Source organism: Etheostoma spectabile, chromosome 9 (assembly GCF_008692095.1).
Source record: "Etheostoma spectabile isolate EspeVRDwgs_2016 chromosome 9, UIUC_Espe_1.0, whole genome shotgun sequence".
NCBI lineage: Eukaryota > Metazoa > Chordata > Actinopteri > Perciformes > Percidae > Etheostoma > Etheostoma spectabile.
This window is the reverse complement of record NC_045741.1, coordinates 19,551,287-19,563,875: the sequence shown is the minus strand read 5'-3', so window position 1 is coordinate 19,563,875 and position 12,589 is coordinate 19,551,287. Positions and strand designations below refer to the sequence as shown.

The 12,589-nt window shown below is 39.3% G+C and overlaps 1 protein-coding gene across 3 annotated transcripts in view; it reads left to right on the top strand.

The window, feature by feature from the left end:
- The first annotated feature begins 745 nt into the window (after nucleotides 1-745).
- Nucleotides 746-12,589, top strand: part of vtg3 (vitellogenin 3, phosvitinless) — a 13,380-nt gene continuing 1,536 nt past the window's right edge. For all 3 annotated transcript variants that reach the window (XM_032526231.1, XM_032526232.1, XM_032526230.1), the window contains exons 1-24: nucleotides 746-785; nucleotides 1,245-1,265; nucleotides 1,366-1,517; nucleotides 2,097-2,348; nucleotides 2,457-2,618; nucleotides 2,715-2,863; nucleotides 2,940-3,090; nucleotides 3,380-3,537; nucleotides 6,267-6,432; nucleotides 6,536-6,661; nucleotides 6,800-7,018; nucleotides 7,439-7,656; nucleotides 7,763-7,860; nucleotides 7,936-8,060; nucleotides 8,143-8,244; nucleotides 8,343-8,462; nucleotides 8,575-8,761; nucleotides 8,878-8,965; nucleotides 9,092-9,277; nucleotides 9,693-9,831; nucleotides 10,728-10,896; nucleotides 11,279-11,388; nucleotides 11,513-11,599; nucleotides 11,853-12,059. In XM_032526231.1, coding sequence (XP_032382122.1) covers nucleotides 746-785; nucleotides 1,245-1,265; nucleotides 1,366-1,517; nucleotides 2,097-2,348; nucleotides 2,457-2,618; nucleotides 2,715-2,863; nucleotides 2,940-3,090; nucleotides 3,380-3,537; nucleotides 6,267-6,432; nucleotides 6,536-6,661; nucleotides 6,800-7,018; nucleotides 7,439-7,656; nucleotides 7,763-7,860; nucleotides 7,936-8,060; nucleotides 8,143-8,244; nucleotides 8,343-8,462; nucleotides 8,575-8,761; nucleotides 8,878-8,965; nucleotides 9,092-9,277; nucleotides 9,693-9,831; nucleotides 10,728-10,896; nucleotides 11,279-11,388; nucleotides 11,513-11,599; nucleotides 11,853-12,059 — 3,432 coding nt within the window. The remainder of the gene's footprint in view (nucleotides 786-1,244; nucleotides 1,266-1,365; nucleotides 1,518-2,096; nucleotides 2,349-2,456; nucleotides 2,619-2,714; nucleotides 2,864-2,939; nucleotides 3,091-3,379; nucleotides 3,538-6,266; nucleotides 6,433-6,535; nucleotides 6,662-6,799; nucleotides 7,019-7,438; nucleotides 7,657-7,762; nucleotides 7,861-7,935; nucleotides 8,061-8,142; nucleotides 8,245-8,342; nucleotides 8,463-8,574; nucleotides 8,762-8,877; nucleotides 8,966-9,091; nucleotides 9,278-9,692; nucleotides 9,832-10,727; nucleotides 10,897-11,278; nucleotides 11,389-11,512; nucleotides 11,600-11,852; nucleotides 12,060-12,589) is intronic.

The window sequence follows — 12,589 nt, the reverse complement described above, 5'->3', positions numbered from 1 at the left end:
TTGCTGTTTGGTGTCATCACATTCAAACTGCACATAGAAACAACAGCGCTGTTTGCGAAGCCCTTCAGGCTGGGACACAATGTAAAATTGGCGTGAAGAACAGCGATTCACCACACTGTTTGACTTTGTTGTATCCAGGAAGAGAGCTTTGTAATGCCAGTGGACAGTGTATACATTTTAAGAGCGGGAGTTGCTCCAGATATTTACTAAGTAAAAGAATAAACCAGCCTACATCTGCTCTGCCTTCACTCCACGTGTCTGGGTTTCACTGAGGGAATAGATGAGCATCCCGCTGGGTTAATCCCTTCATTCAGCCGTGAGAAATGTGTTTACTTCCTTTTCTGAGTAAATAAAAATGAGGTTTCAACTTTGAAATACAAATCCAAGGTACTTGTATGCAGTGTACCTCTGTTTTGTTGTACCTGTGTTTTAAACAGTGTACCATCACATCAATTTCCCCTTGTGGAATGATAAAGTTGACCTTAACCTTAACTCTTATTTTGTTCCAATATTGTTGAGACAGTTATCTTTTACATTATAACTCATGTCCCTCTGACATTGTCACAGGTCAACATGGCTCTTGTGCTGACAGCATGTGTTTACTTTAAACCAATCACTTCTCTAAACTCGACCTCTGTCCTGATCACAAGCTCTTAATGCAATCAGTTTTCCCAATCAAAACCCATGCTGGTATATATAAAGGACACATGCAAAAAATTCCATTCTATTCCTCAAGTTCCTCAACATGCGAGGGCTCCTCCTATGCTGCCTCGTTGGTCTAGCCAGTAAGTTTTAATGGATTTGTTTAACTTGTAGAAAGATATCACAATACTGTCTCAGAATTGTTTAACTTCAGCTTCAGAGCTTTTGCAATTGACTCATTATCCCGAGGATTCACTTATTTATTTGAAATTGTAACCATTTAATAAGAAATACGTTTTTACATGGACATCTGGAAAGTTTATATATTAAACTACTTGCAGTCATTTACAGAGCACACTGAATTTTACTTCAGCAATTAATCTGTTTTTGTTGTATTTTGATGTATCACATGGATGCTTCTTGTTTACAATTCTACTGTTTGATATTTTTGTTACATGTCTTGTGTCTGTCTTTTCACATATTGGGATCAAGTTGGAAATAAATATTCTCATGTTTTGTAGAACATAAATTCATCAAATAAATGTGTTGATATATTTGATACAAAGGGTCTTATGCTGACACTATGATTTTTATTCTTTTAGCGAGTCAAAGTGTCAGTTATGGTAAGTCTTTTTATCATCATCATAAATTAAAAACAATCCTTTCTAGAACTTTCCATAAAGAAGAAATGACTTGACATTTCATTTTGGAAAAATATTCCAGAGCCCCACCTGATGCCGAATAAAACCTATGAGTATAAATATGAGGGAGAGGTCAATTTTGGACTCGGCATGCTAAACCTTGCTGAGTCTGGTGCAAGAATCACGTGCAAGATCAAGATCAGTGGGGTGTCGGCGCAAACATTCATCCTTCAGGTAAGAGGGTAGAGGGCTATACAAACGCTTTCAGAATATGTTGTTTAAACATGTTAGAAAAGCTGTAACTGAATGTTGCAGCATGGACAACGACAGGTTGTTCATTTCATTTCTAATGTAATACAGTAAATGCATTTGTCATTTATCATTAATAAAGGTATGATAAATTCTTAGGAAGGTTGTGAAGCCTCTAATCCACCAAAATTACTTTTTAAATAATGTAGAGTTTTTTTATTTATGAAAGGGCTGAAAATAAGTTCAGATATTGTTTGTTACAAATGTTTGCATACCAACAGGTGACTGTTTGTACATTATACATGCACCTTCCATTACCTTTTGTCGTTTTTCAGTCATAAATAGTTGCTGTGTTCAAACTCTATGGGAAGTAAAGTACAGTCAACTTTAACAATCCAGTAAAATAGTACAAGCACATACAACTTCTACTTGTGTTGGGTTACAAATGCCACCTATGTTTCATCTAACAGAATCATCAGAGAGTTTTTCATGTTGACTCGCTACACATACTCGTGAATGTGGCACATGATTAATAACCCTGCTTAACCACTCTCTGGTTCAAAGGTTTCAGATTTGGCCTTCAAGGAGTTCAATGGCTTCCAGGGGAAAGACAGCTTTATTGCCTCCCCAAAGCTCACCCAGCGTATTGCTTCCCAGCTTGTCAAACCTTTCATGTTTGACTACACTGGTGGACACGTTGGTAACATCCGAGCCTCTGCTGAGATTTCTGACACTATTGTCAACATTGTGAGAGGGATTCTGGGATTGTTCCAAGTCACTGTGAAGACCACACAGACGATCTATGAGCTTGAAGAGGTAAATCACTGCTGACAGATACATTACTTTCTATGCTGCACCATCAGCATCTGTAAAAATGTGAACTTTTTTGAATTCTTTTTTTTCAACGTTTGATTTTGTTTGTAGGCTGGCATCCATGGCATTTGTCCGAGTAACTATGCTACTGAAGTAAACATGGAGACAAAGGACATGACCATCACTCAGGTTGTGGATATTGGTAACTGCAGGGAGAAAGTAGCCATGTACAAGGGAATGGCTACCGCTGTGTTTGACAAAGTCTCCAAACAGGTCTGTTTATCTCACTGAAGATGAATCTGATCCTACAATTATAAATGAAACAGACCAAGGTCAGTGGTATTTTTGCTTGTGTGTCCTCCAATCTAGAGGGGTGAATCTGTCATTTCAACAGTGAGATATATTTACACAGTCAAGCCAACAGCAGAGGGAGGTCTCATTACGAAGGCTCATGGCCTGGAGCAACAGCACTTCAGTCCCTTCAACGTGAAGGGCGGCAGTTTCCAGATGCTAGCGATGTAAGACATTACGCCCGCTCATCCACAATGCTTGTCTGCAATACAAATTGCTTGCTTTAAATAACCTCTCCTGCAGGAAGGAAATGGTGCTGCTCGGAGTGAGTGACACACCGAGAGCCGTCGTGTCTGAGCCAATGGAAAGCAAGGGCAACCTTGTTTACCATTTTGTCAATGCAGATGCTAATTTACCTATTTTGATGCAGAGACTGGACAACCCAGTACCAAAGGTAACAGTTATGTGCTGCTGCTCCATAAAATTTGTTTGTAAAATCTTTCCAGAAAGCATCACAAAGCACTGTAAAAGATACACAACGTTAAATCTAAATAAATATAAAAATAGCAGGAAATTATTAAATGAGATCAATTACATTCCAATTAATTGATTTTCCTTTTCTAAAATGAACTGAATTAATTGATTATGTTGTATAAAGTGACCTAACGCTAAAGAAATTGTAAAATAATTTCTGAAGTTGCATATACAGATTAAGTAATCACTTTCTCTGATCCTCTTTAAAGGCTATTGAGTTGATCAAGCGTCTGGCAGAGGTTAATCGTTACAAGATTGACAGTGCAACAACAGAGGACACGATAAAGCTGTATCAACTCCTACGAGCAATTCCCTATGAAAAATTAGAAGTTATGTGGAAGCAATTTGCAGCAAATGATGAGCAAAGGTGAGTACTTGGTTACTGGTTGGTCAATAATGAATAATCAAAAAAGAAACCAGGGGTTCAATAAGGTACAATTATGAAGAATATGATATAATTTCAGATGAAAAATGGAAATTAAAAACATGAAAACTGCAGGTATTCATGGATCCACCTTTTTTAGCTCTGGCAACGACATCGATACCAACACCAATACCAATACCAATAGCGATACCATTGTTTACTTAATAAGCTGTATGGAAGTGACTAAAATCATTCTTTTATGTGAAAGGCAACATCAGGCCTGACTAAAACATTACTTTAGTAACTTTGCAAAACAAAATGTAACAACAAATAAATATACCTATATAACTTTATTGAATTGTTAATTGTTTTGAACATGAATTGTCCACCAGCAACTTGATAAATAAATCTTCAAAAATACCGGAAGGAGTTACAATTCGAGTGTGACCCTTTTAAATGCAGCAACAAATGGTCAAAACTCAAACAGAAATCCAAATTCCAGTATTTAATGCTTGTGTATTATACAACCATAGAATTGAGTTGAATAGATTGGGCCCCATTGTTTATGATACCCAATTTAGCTATTTTAATCTGTATTGGCCCGATATCTGAATCTCTGATGTTGGTATTGAATTGTTGCATCCCAAATGAAAATGCCAATTTCTAGATTTAAAAAAAAATATATAGTTTCAAAAGGCATCTTAACAGACACGCCAATTCAAATTTTCAGTTTAGGAAGTATTATGAAGATCATGCAGTACAACAACATGTCATGATGAGGAGGTTGGGTGCAGGCGTGTGTCAATGCCACTTCGAATATGCGATCATTCACTAAGCCTGAACCTGGACCCAGTAACAACACTGCAGCAAGGTTTGAAGGTAATAATCCTTCATAGATAACCTTTAACCAAGCATTTCATTATAGTATTACAGGATGGTGAACAAAATAGTCCAAGGCCATCTCTCAAATCTGATACTGATCCACTCAACTGAATAGCTAATTAAAGAGCATCCTCCCACTTAGTTCAGGAGGGATTTAGCACATTAGCTCCGATGAATGATTTATTATCAAGTTGAGGCATGACAGAAAGAGACAACTTTCCTTACTCATTAGGATCAGGGCAGTAACCGAAACCTTATATTTTAACCTGTACAAGTGCAATTAAATGTGACATCTGAACTTGTCCTTCACACTTTTATCTTTTCATTTTTCTTTCTTTATGTATTTGAAGATAAGTTTTGTCTTAAAGGTGCAAGATGTGATTCTGACAGCTAGTGTTTAAAATAGTTACTGCAATACAAAATCAAAACATAAGAGAGTTGTCTTTCACGCCCCTCCTCCCCAGACTCAAAGTTCACATTGGTTGTATGAGCCTGCAGCATCCAACAGTGTTGCTTGTCTCACATAGCCAGACATTACTTCACAGCACAGCTGAGTAGCTAACGTTAGCTGCTATATTGACAGTTATAAAAGCCCGTGCTCAGGCGGAGCTTTGTACTCAACTGACAGACACACTGTTTGGGCTTAGAATTACAGCAGGAACCACTAAAAATACCTGGCCTGGCAAGTCAGCCTGACTAAGAGCCCATTCAAGCCCACTTCCAATTTTTCCAAATCAAGGCACCAGTCACAACCATTGAGGCGGGCTTTACACAATGGCGATAGCGCAGCGACGACTAGCAAATTTTTGTTTACATTCAACATGACAGCCACCGATAGCTAGTCAAAGAAGCAGCCACCAAAGTTCAACAGCCATGGATGTATTAAGAGAACGGCAGCAACCCGTTGATGCTGTCAGGTCACCCGGATCGTTGGTCTGATTGGTCGAGGGACTATCCAATTGCACCCAGAGGCATTTAAACAATGTCCGTTGGTGATGCCCCTTTGGAAACAGGCTGTGAATGAAGCTTGCCCAGTCCCATTCTCTGTTAACACTGAGAAGGGTCTGGTGTCAACCAGGCTGAAAAATATCACTACCTTGGGGTCCTTATCCACCCGACTGAACACACTTTATTGGCTTAGAATTACGACAACAACCGCTAAACACACTGCAAACTCACAATCCTCTCTTCCCGATTTACAGCCCCTCTCTCTTGGCTCGGCTATGGTCGCTGAACAGGCTACACGGTAACATTAGCAGTTAGCAGGGTTAGCAGGGTTAGCATGATGGTGTTAACCAGGACCAGTTGGGATCACTTTACTGCCGGTGTCTCAGGTAGCCTGAAGCTAATGCTTACCTGTTCAGGATGAAATTAGCCAACTCTGCGACATTTTGGGCTCTAAGCTGTCTCCGTCTTTTAAATACATCTTCAATATTTATCCGGGGAGTTGTTACGTCTCTGGTCATGCAACTGTTAAAAACATGCAGTTTTTTTCAGGTCGGATAGAACCTATTGTATCTCTGTTGATCCTGTTTGTTTTTTGCTGCTTTCATGGCTGTACTAACGTTACAGCTGTAGCTTTGCTGGGCTTACGTTTTTACAGGTAAATCTGGCAACCCTGGCTGTCAAACTGGGTAGTTGATAACAACATACAGGCCAAAACACAAATAAAAATTCTGTCATTTTAAAAGGAGAAAATACTGGCAGATAGTATTTCAATTTAGCATGTTTACTTAATAGCTGATGACACATTGGGGTAATTTTTGGATTTATTACAGCAAATATATTACATGTTGGACCTTTAAGTATTATCTGATTTATCCATTTTCTCCCCTTTAACTTATCATTAGACGTTGGTTTTTGGACATGATTGTTGAGGTAAACGATGCCAGAATCCTGAAGTTCTTCCAAATGAGGTTCCAGGCTGGTGATGTGACTCCTAATGAAGGTCTGCAAGCCATTTTGCTGGTGATGAACCATCTCCAGCCTATTCCTGATCTGGTTGAGATGGCTAAAGTAAGTTAATACTGAAGACATAGAAACTGTTTGCATATTGAAGAATGATATACATGCAATGATGCCTGATCATGTCAAAATGTCTTTTGTATATTTTTCACAGATGTTTTTAAGCATGCCCTTTTGTAAATCCAATATCTATCTTTGGCATGCTGTGGTGCTTTCGTATGGCTCTCTGGTGTACAAGCACTGCACCTATTATACACCTTGTCCTGTAGCTGTTGTTCAGGTAATTAACCAGAGGAATACATCACTTTCCTGCATAGTAACATCAATAAATTAACTGCATATACTAAATATACTATATAAGTAAAATAGATAAATATTTAAAACAACTGACTGCACATTTGTTCAACATCTGTACCAGCCACTACTGAACATGGCTGTGGAAAGTCACAGGAATGGCTCCACGGCAGACATGGTCATCGCACTGAAAGCTCTGGGGAATGCAGGTCATCCAGGCAGCATTAAAACCATCATGCGCTTCCTCCCCGGAGTTGGTGCCAGCCCTGTGAATCTGCCACCTCGTGTGCTGAGTGCCGCTGTGCAGTCTATGAGACTTATAGCTGCCAGAGACCCTCACAGTGTAACTATATATAACAAGAATACCTTTTAGATGCTCATTCATCACAGCTGCATGCTAGGTTTTTATATATGTCATGTTATGCTGACTGGAACTGCACTGTGCTTCATAGTCAAACTGAAAACGTAATTTTCTTAATAAGATCAAATTCAGATTAATAATGTGTTTACATGAAAAAGTGAACTATTCTAATTCTGGAAAGCGTATTTCATTTTTGTCATTGTCATTGGTGAGAATCATTTTTTAACAATCATACAAAACTGGCAAATGTGTTGCTATTATGTTGTTTACATTGTGAAAGTAGATAATTGTCTCCATATTTACATCTACATTTAAAGTAATCTGCCTTTTCAAAGTTTATTGTTAATTTGGAATTTGGCAATCTTTCTGAACTCCTAATCGTTATAATACTTTTGTTTTCAGGTCCAAGACATCACCATGAGTCTGTTCCTGCAAAAGAACCTTCCCACTGAGATTCGCATGATGGCCTTCATGATATTGTTTGACACTCAGCCATCAATGGCTCTGATTTCCACAGTGACTGTACATCTACAGGAAGAAAAAGACCTCCATGTTGTTAGCTTTGCATACTCCTACTTTAAAAGTGTCGCCAGATCCAGAACTCCAAACAACCACTTCCTGTGAGCAAAGCAATGCATTTATAACCAGTTGGGTGTTGTCGTTCATGTTATATAATCTCAGATGTTCTCCAGCATTCACTTACTTTTTTTGTGTTCTTGGCGATAGCTCAACTGCCTGCAACGTTGCCATAAAAATCCTGGCCCCTAAATTTGGCCGTCTCAGCTATCATTACAGCAAAGCAACACGCATGGACTGGTTTAATGGTATGCTCTAATACAGATTCTTGGATTTATCTGAAGCTGTTGCCATGACAATTTACTTTTTTTCCTCCGATACAGATGATTACCTAATTGGTACAGCAGCAGAAGTCTTCATGCTGCGAAATGCAACAAACATCTTTCCCACTGAAATCATGATGAAAGGAAAATTTTATTTCATTGGAAGCATTCTGCAGCTATTGGAGGTACAGCGCTGTATAAAAACTTTCACTGAAGATAAATATGTCCCCCAATTGTGATTAGTAATCAATTTTTTTTATGCTGCAGTTGGGTATCCATGCTGAGGGGCTTAAGGAACTGCTTGGCGCTGGCATCCCTAGTTTTAAAGGAGATCTTAGCGCCAGTGACTTTCAGGCTGTTCTCAATGTGGTGAATATTTAACTGAGACTTTAAGGCAGCATCACAACTGTTCTATGATGTGTCAGCTCATACGTTTGGGTGACTATTGTACTTTGTACTATTTTCAGCTTAAAAACTGGGAAGTTCTGCCCAATGATAAGCCTGTCCTCTCTGCCTATACACGGGCCTTTGGACAAGAGTGGTTCTTTGCTGATATTACCAAAGACACCATTCGGAACATGTTCAGGGTGAGAGAACAATATTTTCATGTCTAAGCTGGTTTAGTCAACATAAAGAATCATATTTACATGCAGTGTACAATGTCAGTTACACGCTTCGCTCCTGTGATCCCTCTTGCAGGCTTTCAGCCCTACAGGGAAAGAGAGCCCTCTGTGGTCTGCGATTGGGAATTTACAGAAGGGAGTGTCATGGCATTGGACAAAGCCTTACTTGATCTTTGAGGTTCGCTACTTCCAAGCTACTACCCTAGGCCTCCCACTGGAGATAAGCAAATATTATCAATCCATCAATGGGATCACTGTAAATGGTGAGGAGTCAAATCCTACAGCATTTAAACTTTTTTTCAAATTACTATTGATTAATGACTTAAACAACTTGTTTTATTCAATAAACCAATATTAAATTCATTTTTTTCTTATGTAGCCAAGGCTGCAGTAAATCCAACACTGACTGATCGTCTTGGACAACTGCTGACTTCTGACATTTCACTGGAGACTGATGGTTTTATTGGGTAAATATCTAATCTTCATTTAATTTAAATAACATACAGTATACCATCATGTTCATCATGTGCAACTTACTGTAGTAAGCAAACCAAATTGTGGAGTTACATCTGAAATAACCTCTTCTTTTTTAGTTACACTAAGGATTTTTGGGTTTTCTATGGGATCAACACAGAGCTTTTCCAGTGTGGTTCTGAGTTTAAGAGCAAAACACCTATTTCCATCCCTTGGAATTTTGCTGCCAAGATCAATGTCGGAGAGAGGAAGTTTGAACTCGACTTCCCTCCATGCAAAAAAGAGTTTGAACTTTTTTCAGTCAGGTATGTTTCAGGGTGTGAGAAATAATAGTTTTATATAAGCATCACAATTCTGAATTAATTCAAAAAATTCCAAAAATCTTATTGTAGACCCATATAGTAATATCATAGTTTCTCAACGCTATGTTAACAAAACAGCGAGCTGTTAAAACTTAGCGGACTAAAAACTGAATGCTTTGTCATGCTCTGTGCTGGAGTAAGAGCCTTAAAATAATGCTCCTGACTTATTTATTGACTCGAGAAGCAACACCAAATCAAAATTCAACTGATTCAAATCTTGACTAAGAATCAAAATCAAACCTACCCATTATTTACAATGGTTATGCAATACAGTTGTGCTTCAAGCTTTATAAAATCTATCCACAACACAGCCAATTTTCCAAGTCTAAGAGTTCTTACGTTCCTTTCCAACCAACAGCTCCAATGTGTACGCAGTCTCCAGGAACCTTGAAGAACCAGCTTTGACCAAAATGACTCCAATTATGGCCACCACTACTGACTCCAATGATGAAGCTGTCCGCAAGGGGCCAACAGCTGCGGGGCCTGAGTCAGATCAGGTACAGTTAACACTTAAGATTACTGTTGGAGTTGAACTGATCAATTCAAAACCCATTGCTTTTCTCAAACTGTCTGTCTGAATTTACTTGTATTCACCCTCTGTCTGAAACGCTCCATTTTTGCGTCTGTCTCTTTAAACCCCCCTCCCGTTAAGCCCATTGTGCTCTATTTGACTTGTGAGAAAAAATTAGTACCGGAGTACCGGAAGATTTCCCGGTGGGAGGGTCTACTTGTGTGGGCCGCATGTGCTTCACACCAGTTTTTGATTGGTGTGATGATCAGTGTGATTTGATCCATAGAGAGAACATGATCATCATACGACTGGCCAACTTGTGTGTGTTTGATATAAACACTAGCCATTCATATCATTGGTCTTAGACTGACAGGCCCACAGAGAGGGGAAAAATCACATGATTGGCCCACCGGTTTGGCCCACCAGTTTGTCTCTCATCTAAACACTGGCCAATCACATCCCACTACAGCCCACCTCCATCCTACCATAGAGACAGAGTGCATTTAGGTCCCGCCTGTGGGTTGGTTTTTCCAGCCACCTCTAGGGGTGCTAATTTATGAAACGCACATGTGGTTCACATTAGAGGGAAGGAATAAACAAAGGATACCGTTGAATAGGTTTGATGGACTTGTTAAAATTTTAACATGGGATGGGGTTGGGAGCCAGCCTCAAGTGGCCACTCAATAAACTGCAGTTTTTTGCTCTTCCGCATTGACTGAATTTTTTAGCGCCAAAGATGACAAGCATTCTGGATACTCAAATGTATGTGTACAAATTTTGAAAAAGTGAGTTTTTCATGATATGTCGCCTTCCTTTTTTATTTTTATTTGAAATTTTTATTAATTCAAAGTAGATAATTAGGATTTTCATCCAATCCAACAGATACTGACACCAAACGTCTGGCATCCAAGATCCAAGATGTGTGCTGAGAGTAAGATTTATGGAGCTGGTCTGTGTGTGGAGTCTGAGTTAAGGAGAGAGTATTATCATGAGGAATACCCCCTTTACTATTTCCTGGGATATACCAACATGGCATTGAAAGTAGTCCCAGGTACAGTACCAACACATTACACCTCACAGTTCTGGGCAATCCAAAAGAGCATCAAAAACTTGCATGCGGCCTCAACAGTGCGACAAATATTTAGCAGTTAGGGCACACAACTCGAGTCACACTGCTAAACTTACATTATTTAGAAGTGTGCTCTGTTGCACCTGTAGCCAAACCCAAGTTTAACCAATGGAGATAAAAAACAAGATTTTAGAGTGTGTTGTGGTTGTTTCTTCATTATCAAAGTAAAGTAATTTTATGATGTAATTTTATGATTGTCAGAGATTGGATTTCATTAGATTTTACTGGTGTTCATGTTATTGTTCCTGCCTGTATACATTTATTTCTTAACTCTTTGCTAACATAGCCTGTGCACTTTTATTAGTTCAGGCAATCAAAGCTGTTGACAAAATCCACTTTGAGGTTAATGCCGGCCCGAGCAAACATCCAGTCAGCACACTGCAACTGCTAAAGACTCTGAGGAGGCTTTCCAAGGTATTTGCCTACCCTTTTATTTGGCTACAAATAAAAGCTGCCTTGCCTTGTAATGTTATTATCTGTGCACCTGCTCTGGTGTTTTATCGATTCAAATTCTCCTGGTGCTTAATTGTGTTTACAGGAAGCCACCCAGGGAGTACGTCTGTCCTCTGATTCAGCCTCAAGCGACAGCGGATCTCATCACAGCCATCACAGCGACCTTTATGAAGTATGCTAAACATACTCCACAGAGAGTGACCCATAATGTGTTTCACTGCAAAACAATAGGATGTTGGTTCAGAGCAAAGTAATCATGTAAAATGTTTCAGCTGTGCTAATGATTCAAGATCCCATCACCAAAAAGTGGTCCATGTTGTAAATGCAGTTATTTGTGTGCACATGATCTAAACTCTGCACATACTGGACATGATGCCCACAAACATATTACAGCCTAATGGATTGTCTTCTATCTCATTCAATAGAGCTTGAACTCAACACCTGAAGCTATGTTGAATATTAAAGCCTTGGCCATGAGTGGCAACCAGAAGCCAGAGGGTTACGATGCAGCCTTCTTCCACACAGCCGAGGCAAACATTCAGAATGCCCAGATGATTGTGTCCCAGGTCGGGGAAGACACCAATTGGAAGATGTGCGTTGACACCAATGTGAATGCCCATGTTGAGGCAAAGGTACATATGAAACACACAATATGACTTTTTTTTTCTTTTCTAAGTGAATAAAATGCCAGAAATGTCCAGAATAATATTGTTGTTAGCTTATGCTGTTACCAGAAAATTCCCTAAGATGACTAAACCAGCAATCATAAATGATTGCTAGCCTTATCCTTTAAAGGTCCCATGGCATGGAAATTTCACTTTATGAGTTTTTTTTAACATTAATATGCGTTCACCCAGCCTGTCTATGGTCCCCCAGTGGCTAGAAATGGTGATAGGTGTAAACTGAGCCGTGGGTATCCTGCTCTGCCTTTGAGAAAATGAAATATCAGATGGGCCGATCTGGAACGTTACTGGTTACGTCCCCTTTCTCTGCTTTGCATTCCCTGAGAATTTAGCCCACCCATGTTGGTCAAGGCCACACCCCCATCCTCGATCTCAATAGCTACAGACACAGAAATGGCATGTCCTAAGGAAAGCTCATTGTAGGGCTGGCTCTAAAGGCTGAATTTTAGGAAAGAGACTTCAGATACAGTATTAGGGGA